Source organism: Eriocheir sinensis, chromosome 65 (assembly GCF_024679095.1).
Source record: "Eriocheir sinensis breed Jianghai 21 chromosome 65, ASM2467909v1, whole genome shotgun sequence".
Classification (NCBI taxonomy): domain Eukaryota; kingdom Metazoa; phylum Arthropoda; class Malacostraca; order Decapoda; family Varunidae; genus Eriocheir; species Eriocheir sinensis.
The window spans coordinates 6,873,858-6,887,805 of record NC_066573.1 but is presented as its reverse complement, the minus strand read 5'-3'; the positions used below and the strand labels follow the sequence as shown (position 1 = coordinate 6,887,805).

The following is a 13,948-nucleotide window of genomic DNA, read 5'->3' as shown; positions in this document are numbered from 1 at the left end:
TCCGTACCATGAACCTAAGAAACACGTATTTGACAAGGCTTTCGTAGGAGTCGTGGGCATTTCCAGGAGTAGTTTTATGACCCTGGAGGTAGTCTAACCCTTCTTCTGTACCATGAACCTAAGAAACACATATTTGACAAGGCTGTCGTAGGAGTTGTGGGCATTTCCAGGAGTAGTTTTATGACCCTGGAGATAGTCTGACTCTTCTTCTGTACCATGAACCTAAGAAACACATATTTGACAAGGCTTTCGTAGGAGTTGTGGGCATTTCCAGGGGTAGTTTTATGACCCTGAAGGTAGTTTGAGCCTTCCTCCGTACCATGAACCTAAGAAACACATATTTGACAGGGCTTTCGTAGGAGTTGTGGGCATTTCCAGGGGTAGTTATATGACCCTGGAGGTAGTCTGACCCTTCTTCTGTACCATGAACCTAAAGAAACACATATTTGACAAGGCTTTCGTAGGAGTCGTGGGCATTTCCAGGGGTAGTTTTATGACCCTGGAGGTAGTCTGACCCTTCTTCTGTACCATGAACCTAAGAAACACATATTTGACAAGGCTTTCGTAGGGGTTTTGGGCATTTCCAGGGGTAGTTTTATGACCCTGGAGGTAGTCTAACCCTTCTTCTGTACCATGAACCTAAGAAACACATATTTGACAAGGCTTTCGTAGGAGTCGTGGGCATTTCCAGGGGTAGTTTTATGACCCTGGTGGTAGTCTGACCCTTCTTCTGTACCATGAACCTAAGAAACACATATTTGACAAGGCTTTCGTAGGAGTCGTGGGCATTTCCAGGGGTAGTTATATGACCCTGGAGGTAGTGTGACCCTTCTTCTGTACCATGAACCTAAAGAAACGCTCATTAGAACCCGACTGACCCCCTCTTTGACCTTTAGAAATAGCTGATGTGAGAACCGATTGTGTCTTGTAATACCAGGCCTTATCTCTCTATCGGCCCTGCACGTGATGGGAGGAGTCACGTTCATCTGCGGCCCGTCTGGTACGTCTCTTTATTTGCTGTGTTGATTTGATACGGTCCTATTCTTCCCTCAAGTAGTAGTAGTAGTAGTAGTAGTAGTAGTAGTAGTAGTAGTAGTAGTAGTAGTAGTAGTTGTTGTTGTTGTTGTTGTTCTTCTTCTTCCCTTGTTCTTCCCTATTCTATCACGCGTTTTTTATCTACTTATACTGTTCGTTCTATACATTATCCCTCTTCTTCTTCCTCCTCCTCCCTCTCTTCCTCTTCCTCTTCATCCGTGAGTTATTTCCTTGAGCTCGTTGTGCTTGAGGGGAGGTAAACAATCTTCCTTTTTTCTTTTAATCACCATGACTCCTATTTTTTGTCCTTTCACATTTTATAAAGACCAAAGGATGAGTTATTTCTTTGGGCTAAGAAAGTAAAGTAAATAATTAAGTAAGCTCGTTGTGCTTGAGGGGAGGTAAACAATCTTATTTTTATCCTTTTAATCACCATGGCTCCTATTTTTTTGTCCTTTTAGAGTTTATAAAGACCAAAGTATGAGTTATCTCTTTGGGCTAAGTAAGTAGAGTAAGTAAGTAAGTAAGCTCGTTGTGCTTGAGGGGAGGTAAACAATCTTCCTTTTATTCTTTTAATTACCATAACTCCTATTTTTTGCCCTTTTAGAGTTTATAAAGACCAAAGTATGAGTTATCTCTTTGGGCTAAAAAAGTTAGTAAGCTCGTTGTGCTTGAGGGGAGGTAAACAATCTTCTTTTTATCCTTTTAATCACCACGACTCCTATTTTTTGTCCTTTTAGAGTTTATAAAGACCAAGGTATGAGTTATTTCTTTGGGCTAAGTAAGTAAAGTAAATAAGTATATAAGCTCGTTGTGCTTGAGGGAGGTAAACAAACGCCAGTCATTATCAGCTGGTGCCAGAGACGCCCCTCTCCGCCCCGCCCCCGCCCCGCCCCGCTCCGCCCCGCCCATGTGCTGCCCGCCACGCCCACACCGCTGCACGCCACAAGGGGGACTGTCAGGTACTACTCCAGAACTTCAGTATATTATCGATAAACAGCAGCCGCGGATTTTGCCATTTACCGTTTGTAGGTTACTCTTTTGATAGCATTGAGAAACTCCATATTGATTGGCTACTATTGAAACGGCATTAACAATCTCCTCAGCAGTGCGAGGTTATTGTTGTATCAGCAAATAGTTACTATCCTTATTGGTGATAGGGTGCATGTTTAGCAGTTGCTCCTCCCTGCTTTAATGGATTTCCTACTGTAAGACCTCACCAAGCTTACTGAATGGAATGGAACAAAAAGTGGCTGCTACAATTCAGTGAAGCCTCTCCCCACACACCAAATTACCCTTTTATATCTCTATGTCACCCCTTGACTGTGGATTTCCTACAAGAAGACAACACCAAGCTACAGGAATGCAACAAAAAGTGGCTGCTACAATTCAGTGAAGAAAAATGTAAAGTCCTGCACCTTGGGAGGGGATATCCAGCACACCAATACCACATGGGAAACACTCCACTATCCACCACAGAAGCAGAGAAAAACCCGGGACTATATGTTACCAGGCTATAAATGAAAGCCAAATCTGTTCCAATCGCAGCAGACGGGCTAATGGTTAGCATGCCTAGCCATGTATCTGTGGTCCCGGGTTCAAATCCCGTCCCAGGCAGGCACCATGCAGCTCACCCAGCCGTTCATCCTCCCGTGCAGGCTGGTCGAGAAATGGGTACCTGGGTAAGGCACACTGTGGTAACCCGGCCGTCACACTGGCCCTGTGTCCCGGGGTGATAGGTTCTTACCCACCACAGCCCCTAAGACCATTGCGACGGAAATGAGCACTGCAGCCGTGCACATCTACTGCGTATGCCCCCAACCTTATCATTCAGGTTACTGTCTGCAAGATTATGGGGAGCTTCTGTTAGTTTAAGAGAAAGCAGTGTTGCAGAGGTTTGGTAGTAGCCCTCTCTGCCATACTGTGTAGTTCTGGTCATTTACCAAGTTTTATGGCTCACAGTAATAAGTACAGACTCATAATCCATACTCTGTTCTATGAGAAAAGAATGATTAATCTATATTTAGAAGAGCTTGGAGGCTGTCCTGCTGATTGCCATTTGATGCAAGGTTCACTAATTCTAAAACAAATAATAAATTCATCTAATTCTTTGAGAGGGAGGATATAAAATTTGCCATGGCCAGAAATCAAACTGTGGCCAGCAAGATAGGAAGCCAACACTAGCCATTCAGCCAGCAGGGTACCCTATGGCTGAGTGGGATTTTATGTGTTGTTTTATGTCAGACAGGTTCAGTTTTGCTAGTTTGTTAGCCAGGCCTTACACAGATGTACATGAATACTATGTAACAGCAACACAATCTTCCACTCTTACAGAATAATTCAGTGAGGGAAGGTGTAGCAGCCAGCGTTGCCCCCAAGATGGAGGAGCAAACTCTCCTTCAGTTTGCTCCGTTCAGCTCGGCGGTAGATGCCGGCTTTTGGCACCACTTCACGCAGCTCAAGGTATGTAGGGGATTGTGATGTCTTGATTTTTGTGACTCTTAGAATGGAAGACTTTATTATGTTTGTCATGAACAATACAATTTTTATGATAATTGTGATTTTTATAATAATGTTATTGTGTCTGTCATGTACGGCCATAGTATAGCTTTTTCTTTGTTTTATATCATTACTAATCAGAACTGCAAAGTCTTGTTTTACACAAATAGTTTTCAAAAGTTTTTTTCATTTTTGCATCCAAAAATATAATCTGACCAATTAATTACTTGTAACATTTTTCTAATGAGGAAAATTGTGTAGATTTTGCCTTGATAGTTCAGTTGGACTTTATTATCCAATAGCTTACTGATTTTTTGATTGATTATTTCATGCCATACTTGACTGAACAAGAAAGCAAGTTTGGGTAGTCCTTAGCAGTCTTCCTCGTGTTACTGACTCGACTCTTGTGGTGTTCCTCCAGCTGGATGTGCTGCAGCTTAATGACCAGGCCGTTCCCATGGCTGGCAGCTTCACCAACAGCGACACCCCGGGACTGCCGCCGCGCCTCCATGTGGAATACAATGCACTGGAGAGGTTTGTTTGTATTCCATTTACTTTGTTGTAGCAGACAGGTGGTAAACAGGAAGAGCCTGGCTATTTTTGAGCAGAGCTATTGTTGATATATTGTGTTTCATTGTAGGAGACAAGTCCCCTCCAGTTGGTCCTGCCATGCAACAGGGAAGGTCATCAACACCAACACCATCGAGGAGTTCCGCAACCGAAGCAAACAAGACCTGCTGAGGGAGTCTGCCGCTTCACTGTGGGAGGCCATCACCTCGGGCCGGGCTCTGGAGGACCCTTCACTGCTGGCATCTTTCTTACTCTTTACTTTTGCAGTAAGTTGTAGGGTTATAATTTACTGCACTAAATAATAAATGACTGTTGTTTTCACTTTGTTGGCTGTCAATATGTTTTTATATTTGTAAACACCATGATTTCACAGTATTGTGACAGACATGTTACAGCTTGTTTGTCAGTATGTCATACCTTAAACATTTTCTGCAGAATATGTAGCTGTCATGATGCACTACTTCCAAACATTTGTTAAAATAGAGTAAGCCATTCACTATTTTATTTATTTATTTATTTATTTATTTATTTTATTTTTTTACAACAATGGAGATGGCTCAAGGACAACAAAAAGTGTAGAAAAAAAGCCCGCTACTCACCGCTCCCACAACAGATAAAAGTAAAGAGTGGCCAAAAGAAAGGTCAATTTCGGGTGGAGAGGTGTCTTGATACACTCTTCTTGAAAGAGGTCAAGTCATAGGTAGGAGTAAATACAGACGAAGGAAGGCTGTTCCAGAGTTTACCAGTGTAAGGGATGAAAGAGTAAAGATGCTGGTTAACTCTTGCATAAGGGGTTTGGACAGTATAGGGATGAGTTAGAGTGGAAAGTCGAGTGCAGCGGGGCTGCGGGACGGGAGGAGGCATGCAGTTAGCAAGTTCAGAAGAGCAGTCAGCATGAAAATATCGTTAGAAGATAGAAAGAGAGGCAACATGGCAGCGGAATTTAAGAGGTAGAAGGCTGTCAGTAAAAGGAGGAGAGCTGATGAAACGAAGAGCCTTAGACTCCACTCTGTCCAGGAGAGCTGTGTGAGTGGAGCCCCCCCATACGTGAGATGCATACTCCATACAAGGACGGACAAGGCCCTTATATATATGGAAAGCATCTGTGCGGGGGAGAAGAACTGGCGGAGACGATACAGAACACCCAACCTTGAGGGAGCTGATTTAGTAAGAGAGGAGATGTGAAGTTTCCAGTTGAGATTTTGAGCTTAGGATAGACCGAGGATATTTAGTGTTGAAGATGGTGACAGCCGAGTGTTGTCGAAGAATAGGGGATAGGTGTTTGGAAGATTGTGTCGAGTTGATAGGTGGAGAAATTTTTTTTTTTTTTTATATTCAATATATATGTTAAGAGAGTTCTATTGTATTCTGATAACAGGACTTGAAGAAGTACCACTACTACTACTGGTTTGCCTTCCCAGCGTTCACATTCCCAAAAGTTATGTACACCAAGCCTCCACAAACGCTCTCGGAAGCCTTCACTCCTAAAGAGGTTGGTAGTGCAAGACTTTGTTGTAGAGTCCACTGAAGGAAGTACTGTAAAACAAGGACTGGCCAGATATCATGCAGAGTTTGTTGCATTTTATTGTTGACTATTTTCAAGGAAGTAGCATAAAATAAGATTTGGCTGAATGGGATACATGTAGTTTGATCATCTTGAAGTAATATAAAAAAATTCCAGGTTTCTTCTCTGCTAACATCCTACATGAGTCAAGAGACAGAGTGTGATCGCGGCTTCTTCAGCATTACCAAGTGTGGCGAGGAGTGCGCCATCCACCCGCTCAGGGATTACCCCAGCCTCAGGACGGCAGCCAAGGATGTGAGTCACTTGTGTTGAGGGATTGGAAGTCTGCTGGTTACTTCCTCTGTATTCTTTTCATCAGTGGCATTTTAGGAGTTTTATTAGTGTTCAGGGTTCCCACCTCTCCAAGGAATGTTGATGTGTATAGCTTCTCTCTCTTACTACACCCACAGCCTGACAGAGAGGTGTACCTTGGCATATCAGACCCCAGCACACTGCCCAGCAACCCTGGCTGGACACTGCGCAACCTCCTCACCCTGGCGGCTGTCCAATGGTAGCGTATGTTTTGTGTATGATGTTCATTATCATTCTGTGTATACACTGTACACTAAAGATTAGAGGCATTTTTTGAGACAACATATAATTTCCTTGCTTTGTCCCCGTCAGGTCCCAGCAGTGGAGGAGCCATAAAGTTCTCTGCCTGAGGGTGATAACCAGGAGTGGCGTGCAGAATGCCATGCACAGCCTTGTTCTGGATGTTGACCTTGGCGATGAAGCTGACTCCCTCCTGCCCTCCGAGATGCCTCCGAGTCTTGGCTGGGAGAAGAATGAGCGCGGGAAGATGGGCCCCCGCATGGTGAACCTGTCAGCAAATATGGACCCCACCAAGTAAGCTGGAGAGAATATTATAATATGTACATCACTGGAATATGCTACTCATTTTTTGTGTTTTAGGAACTATTTACTTCTCCCAGCCAATCAGAAGTGAAGGCTTATTATGTAATATCTTGAAAGTGGAGGAAAGTTGAGAATATAATATAAAGTCTTCTATATTAAGTTAGAGTTAATAGCAATTTAGTATATTGGTTCTTACATTCCACCGAAGCTTGAGTACAGTCCTTTCTTATGTCCCAGGCAATCAGTGTCTCCATTTTGGAAACCATTGAGTCAGATTTTGAGGATTTCTTTGTTTGTTTGCTCCTCAGGTTGGCTGAGTCAGCTGTGGACTTGAACCTGAAGCTCATGAGGTGGCGAGTTGCACCTCAGCTGGACCTGGGCATCATTCACAGGACCCGCTGCCTCCTGCTGGGGTCCGGGACACTGGGCTGTGCCGTGGCCCGCTGCCTCATGGTAAGCTGCTGACCTCTCACCACCTTGTCACTGCATTCAGGGAAACACAAAGGTGTGGAATGAAAAATATAAAATTCTTGTTAATATTTAAGTGATGTTTCTAGTTTTCAAATCATCTAAACCTTAAGAACTCCACATTATAGTTTAAAAAGAAAAAGACTCAAGAAAATAACACTGGAGTCTTCCCAACAGAAATAGAGAGATCCTGCAGGTTAATTTTTTGCATTTCATTATCATACACTCAGTTTGTCCATGCATTACTTGTACAGACTCCACCATCTGCAGTGTACTGCTGTCCAGGAATAATTATAAAGGCAGAGCAGATCATCATCCTCTGAGCCTTGACTAGTTGTTCATCTCACTCACACGTGGTCACCTCACAGGGCTGGGGCGTCCGACACCTGACTCTGGTGGACAACGGAAAGGTGTCGTACAGCAACCCAGTGAGGCAAAATCTCTACACCTTCAAGGACTGCCAGAATGGCGGCCGTTACAAGGCTGTGGCCGCTGCCGAGGCGCTCCTGGAGATTTTTCCGAAGATGGTTAGTCTGTCACCCAAGTCTGAGAAATTCCAGTAACTTCTTACAACATTTTGCACACACTATCTACCTATAGAGCTGATGCCTTCCCTCCAGGAGCTTCCCTCAAAGGAGTGTCCATGACAGAGAGGTCTCCAGTTTACCTTGTTTGAACACTTCTTTTTTTTCAGGACAATAACATTCCCCTACCACGGCTCATTAATGCATTCCTCAGTCCCACCAATTACCCTTACCAGGGGTCTCCTGTCCACCCCTCTGCCCTCCTATTTACCCTTTCTAAACTCTCATCACAAATTCAACATTCATGCATTTTCATAGCATGTCCAGGACACCTCGCTGAATTTTCCTTCCCACATCACCACTCCAAAACTTACACATTTTATTCACATCCGTAACACATCTCCTGTTCACCTCTTCTTTACTTACACCATTGTATCTTGTGTATTGTTTTATTCACAAAATGTGTTTCATTAACTTCAAGGTCGCTGGTACAAACAGTACAGCACACAGGCATCAGTGTCGTGCACAGACCACATCCTGATAACAGGACTTGGCTAACTGGTTCTGATTTAAGTTTCAGTGATGTCTGCATCTGTATTTCCAGAACAGTAAAGGTGTGGTGCTGAGCATCCCCATGCCCGGCCACACCATTGGAGAGAGCCTGCTGAAGCAAGTGAAGGAGGACGTGGCCACCTTGGAGCAGCTCATTGAGGAGCACGATGCTGTCTTCCTGCTCATGGACTCCAGGGAGAGCAGGTGGCTGCCAACAGTGATTGGGGCTGCCAAGGAAAAGGTACTCACCTTTTGCCCCTTCGTCAATTGGTCTATCAGTTTTTTGGTTATTTCCTTCACTCCAAATTTCAGACAAATGATTTTGTATTGTAATTTCCTGCCTTCATGAATTCAGAGTCTTATTGCTTATCCATATTTCACTTCAGTAGTTCAGCTCAATTTTTTTGTGTAGTTTATCCTAATGCAAGTCCTGATGTGGATCAGTGCAGCCAAGTGACAAAGATAGCATACATTTCTTCCCTTTGCTGCATTCCAGCGAGTGATTGAAGATACAGTTTGGAAAAGTATGTCAACCATTACTCTTATTCAAACAAGCCCTGACAGTGGCAGTTCACTCACTTTCATCTCACAATAAGTAGGAGTTTTGGCTGCTTCCTGATGTGTTCTTTTCCCGCCACAGCTGGTCCTCACGGCTGCTCTGGGCTTTGACTCCTTCCTTGTGATGAGGCACGGCATGAGGCAGGCCGGCACAGGGAGCCCCCAGCCCGCCAGCACGGCCATCCCTCGCGATTCCATCCCCGGCCACATGCTGGGCTGCTACTTCTGTAACGATGTCGTGGCCCCAGGGAATGTGAGTGTAAGAAAGTCAGGTTTGGTAATTATGTTTGGGAGTGGCCAAAAATTCTCTTAATTATGTGTTAAATGGGAGACACTGTTTGAACCTTCCTTATCCTGAATCTGGCTTCATGGGTTTCTGGATTACGACAGAAATTGGGCCTTGTCGTGCTGTCTGTCATTTTTCTTGCTTGTCTTTCTCTTTGTGTTGCTGTCTAAGTCTGTCTGTCTATCTGTCAGTCAGTCCTGCACTTGCCTGATTTTTAAATGGATATATCTGGCAATATTTCTGGTGTATTCTTTTGTGGATACAGTATTTTGTGTTTGTATTTGCCGACTCTACCTGTTTTCTTTTTGTGTCCCCAGTCCACACACGACCGCACGCTGGACCAGCAGTGCACGGTGACTCGGCCGGGGGTGTCCTACTTGGCCGCCGGGCACGTCACGGAGATGCTGGTAGCCACCCTTCAGCACCCTGACAAGTAGGTTCAGGCCTGTGTCTCAATGGCCGGGGGCTTCACACCTTGAAGTTCATTGAGAGTCAAAGAACCTTAATGATTCTCAGTGTATAAAACTGATAAAAAAAAAGTTAAACTAGATTTATCATTTGCTTTGATTTGTGTTGATGATTGATTGTGGCAAATATCTGCAAAACAAATATGTGTTCATACCACAACCAGACATGAATTTGCTGTCAGCGCCCCTGAATAATCCCCCAACCCCGCCCCATCCTGCCCCGCCCTGCCTCGCCCCTCACCAACCCTCACACACCATGCTAGAACTAACAGATGGACAACCAAAAAACAAAGTTGGAACTCAGGAATTGTAGAAGTCATGGCAGACAGAGAAGCAGAAGAGATGAAAATAGAGCCTTTGCCAGAACATAAAGGTGAATGCTAACATTAGACAGAAAGGTGGAGGACAGGAAATTTCTTTGCCCTGAAGTGGAGTAATAATGGTTATGGTGATGTTTTTCCAGAGGGTTCGCTGAGGCCAGTGTGCAGGAGCACGGAGGGGTGAAGGAGGGCGTGCTGGGCCCGGTGCCTCACTCCCTGCGCGGGTTCCTGGGACGGCACCAGCTCCTGACCCCTGCCTCCACCGCCTTTGACCAGTGTTCAGGATGCTGCAGCCAGGCAAGTGTCATTGTTGATGGCTGGACTTTGTAAATGCTGAAGATCATGAATTTCACACAACAGTATAATCCAGCAACTAAGTTTTTCATAGCAAACATTTTCCTCAGCACAACCATCAGATTTTTTTCTCTGTGGAATGTTATTAACTCAGATGTTTTTTTTTTCTTCAGGTTTTGAATGCTTACAAAGATGAAGGCTTTGAATTTCTCCTCAAAGTCTTCAACTCCACGGCCTACCTGGAGGAGGTGTCCGGCCTGAACAAACTCCACCAGTGTGTTGATGACTCTCAGGTGAGTGGGGTGATGGAGCAGCTGCTGCCCCAAGCCCCACCACCATGGGGGGGCACTCAGGGGCAGTGGCAGCTGTACTCTTAGCCGTGGAAGGGTCCACTCAGCACCCCGACCCCTAAACAAGGAAGGCATCCTTGCTATGACGTCAATTCTCTGATTTATGTCTCTTGTCTGTACTGAGGCCATGTAGACTCATGTGTGTGCGTGTGTGTGTGTGTGTGTATATATATATATATAGATATATATATATATATATATATATATATAGATATATATATATATATATATATATATATATATATATATATATATGTATTTGTGTGTGTGTGTGTGTGTACACATACATACCTTGTGTATTTCTCTTGTAGGTGTGGGAGCTGAGCGATGATGAGGATATGGACTGAGGATCACGCTGCAGAGATGGTCACTGTCTTGTGTCAGTATTGGTGTCCATAGACTCTGGCACGCTTGTGCCTCAGCACAGTGCTGGTGGTTGTCAGCCAAGTCCAGTAGTATGCCCATTCTTGCCACTTAGTGCTGTGCTGTTTCCAAGACTTCAGGGAGTGCTGTGTGCTGAGCCTGGAGTGCAGGCTGTGCTGGCTGTTGCAGGCCACGGCTGCACTGGACAAAAGCATCTCCAGAACATAGTTTTAACATGGTCTCTTTGGGGAGACAAGCTCATGCTGGTCAGTTCTTTCTCTTTTAATTATGGTAGAAATATTTTTAAAAGCATCATTATTATTTGCAGTGGTGATGAAAGCAGGGACGTCTGTGATAACATAGTATTGTTAATAATGGTATGCCAAACAGCTTGAGTTGAGGGTGTTGAGAAGGATGGGGTTACTCCAGTAGTCAGGCCTAAGGAATGTGCCCTTGTTATCCTTTGCATCGGAGCCGCTGACTGACTGCCGGAGCACCAGATATACTATTGTTCTATAAGGATTGTGAAATGTCTTCAGCCTCAGATATTTTTCTTTGGTGACTTAAAATGTTAAAACCTTCAGTAGTAAGATTCTTGGGCAGTGTGCAGACAGCTGGATTTCCACTCTGGTCTTTATGAATCCTTCCCCCTCAGAGCTGCATTAGTCCCCATGACTTCCTGGCAGCATGTTCCTGCTGTGAACTTGTTGTGCAGCTTCAGGGGCAGGGACCCCTGTGTTTGTATGACCAGTCAGAGTGAAGGTGGGAGTTCAGTGGTAGTCAGCAACAATGGAAAGAGTAAATGAAGGGCCAGATGGGGGCATGGGCCACATTTTTCATGTTCCACAAGTACAGCCATAACTCTGCTGGAGAAGTTGCCTCACAAGTGTGACTTAAAGATTATGTCCCAGAAATCTACCATTCTTTGTTATAAAATAAAAGTTATAAACAGTTACAGTTGTTATTAAGACACAAAAGCTGGCACACGTGGTAGACAGCTGTCTGGTATACTCACTGAGCTGTTCCTCAGTCCCTGAAAGTTAGTGTATTTCCCCCGTGTGCCTGCAGGTGACACTTATGTTGCAGAATCACTACTGACAGTATCTTTGTAGGCTGGTGGTAAGTGTTACCTATGGTACCTATCTCCACCTCTGGTTTCCTTACTTTTAACAATTTTGTGAGTAGTGTTCTGCCAGTATGACCCCAGCATACTGGCACGGAGTGTAGGAGACCTGAAGACTTGTATGAGTGCAGGAGGATTGTGAAGTTAGTCCAGCCCAAGTACTGAGCCTGTTTGACAAGATCCAGACAGTGTATGTCTGGATCTTCCTTAGTGACCCACTGCATCTAAACACTGAAAGACATTCTTGAATTAAGGTAACAATAAGATGTGTGAGTGCAGCCTGAGGTGTGAAACAGACTGGTAAATATCATTAGTTACTTGATATCACTATTTTCACTCTTTAATTCTTTCCTTATACTGGTGATGTCATAGAGAATATTTTTGATCCAACAATGCACCGTGATGCATCTTCTCAAGTGTGAAGCCCACTCCTCTGGTGCTGAAGCAGTGTGTCAGGCATGAAGAGTTTACATTTCCCAGCATGCCTCTGAGGCCTGTGGAGCAGCACCCACTTTGCACCACTGCAGTGTGCAGCTTTTATTTATTTCATCAAGGGTACAGAAAGAGGTGCATCAGCTGGGAAGGTGCAGTGAAGGGAAAGGAAGACAGTTGTAGTGTATGGCTGTGTGGTGCTGATCGTTCTGATGATGAGTTGTCTGTGGAGCACCTTGTTAGCATGTTCCATGGCACTCAGAGCATCACCACCACCACCACCACCACCACCAGCAGAGTAGTGCCTTTGGGTAGACAAACCAGCATCCCTTAAGTCTGGTGGCAGGCATACACTCCTCCAGGGAGCCATCTTGCACCTCTCATTATCACAGTCCCCTGCCAGGTAACTCTGTTCATGGCAGGAGGAGACCAACCAAGGGCTCTGCAGTAAAGGTCTATTGATCTTTTATTGAGGAGGGGAATTTTTAGGGTGTACTTGTCTGCCTTTCAGATGTTGCTCTATTCTTTTCTCATCAGCTTCCTGCTCTCAAAAATCTGCATTACTGCATTTTTAACCATTGAAATTTGAATTAATGGACTTTGTTAAAGATGTTGAAAAAGAAAAAAATGGCGCAACCTCCTGGTTTTGTAAAGATAACAGATACCAATGAGTTGTTAAAGGTAATGAGAGGTGTCTGGACTCCCTTCCTGAATGAGTTTTAAGCCGTAGGTTTCTGAGTGCACCGCCGCCGCACTGCCGAGATGCAAGCCAAAGTTGCGTCAGGTCCTTTACAAGGTCGGGGCCACGTACGAGGCTCTGCGGGAATGGTGCTCAGCTCGCGAGGGATTGTTATTTTCCATCCCGGCTCGCGGCAGCTTCCTGGTGAGGGGCAGCACTCGTGTACCGCTGGCAGGGCTGTTTGGTCTTTGCTGCCTAGCTCGGGGGATTAATCAATCACCTTTTCAATTCCAAGGTTAGTTCCCACCGCCTTGTCGAACTGGTATCAGGGTTTTATAAACCTTAGAGTTCTAAGGATCTCTTCCTCCTCATCTTGTGAGCTCCTGGTGGATCTAGCTCATCTTGATCCTCTCGTTCGGCTTACACACACTCATTTAATCATACTGACACGCTTATTTGCACGTTTGCTCTCCATTCTTTCCCACTTGTTTATTGATAGTGAGAAAATATTTTACACGCATTTTCCAACTCTCGCCTTACTCTTATAATAAAATGATGAGGCGAGCGTGAGAGAATGCGTGCAATATATTTTCCCACGAGAAGTAAGCAGAATAGTGCAAGCCTTCAGAGACACGTAACCATGGCAACGGTGGACGCGGCATCCTGACACTCCGTCGCCATGACAACCGTGGACGCCAAGAGCCGCGTGAGGGGTCGACAGGTGTGCATCAGGCGTGCTCCGGACAGGCACAGGTGGGCTGCTCCTGGAGGTCCTGCCGAGAAGAAGTAGAGGCATTGGTGTTTGTGAGGGGCAGGAGGTCGACCAGGATTGACTTGAGATTATTAATATTTTGGTGAAGCTTTCGTAGAGTTGTTGACGAGAATGAGCAGTTACGTTGATGTTTGTGAGTGGTAGTCCATGATTGACTTAAGATTGTTGACATGTATTTTGGTGAAGCTTTCGTAGAGTTGTTGACGAGAATGATTAGACACGTTGATGTTTGTGAGT

The 13,948-nt window shown here is 44.8% G+C and overlaps 1 protein-coding gene across 2 annotated transcripts; it reads left to right on the top strand.

The window, feature by feature from the left end:
* The first annotated feature begins 1,839 nt into the window (after nucleotides 1-1,839).
* Nucleotides 1,840-11,658, top strand: LOC126987558 (ubiquitin-like modifier-activating enzyme ATG7). 2 transcript variants are annotated; one of them, XM_050844627.1, is made up of 16 exons: nucleotides 1,840-1,997; nucleotides 3,370-3,498; nucleotides 3,956-4,068; nucleotides 4,175-4,370; nucleotides 5,483-5,596; nucleotides 5,786-5,923; nucleotides 6,079-6,179; nucleotides 6,293-6,514; nucleotides 6,832-6,976; nucleotides 7,360-7,518; nucleotides 8,120-8,308; nucleotides 8,708-8,878; nucleotides 9,229-9,344; nucleotides 9,842-9,995; nucleotides 10,166-10,285; nucleotides 10,654-11,658. In XM_050844627.1, exons 2-16 carry the CDS (start codon nucleotides 3,415-3,417, stop codon nucleotides 10,687-10,689), a joined length of 2,058 nt encoding a protein of 685 aa, XP_050700584.1. In that variant the 5' UTR covers nucleotides 1,840-1,997; nucleotides 3,370-3,414; the 3' UTR covers nucleotides 10,690-11,658. The 2 variants fall into 2 exon arrangements, with proteins under 2 accessions (XP_050700584.1, XP_050700583.1); XM_050844626.1 differs by having other exon boundaries at nucleotides 8,708-8,884.
* The last annotated feature ends 2,290 nt before the right edge of the window (nucleotides 11,659-13,948 follow it).

Coding starts and splice junctions, on each gene's coding strand:
- LOC126987558 (XM_050844626.1), top strand. CDS start 3,415: ATGGAGGAGCAAACTCTCCTTCAGTTTGCTCCGTTCAGCTCGGCGGTA. Junction 5,924..6,078: donor TCAGGACGGCAGCCAAGGAT/GTGAGTCACTTG, acceptor CTACACCCACAG/CCTGACAGAGAGGTGTACCT. Junction 8,309..8,707: donor TTGGGGCTGCCAAGGAAAAG/GTACTCACCTTT, acceptor TTCCCGCCACAG/CTGGTCCTCACGGCTGCTCT.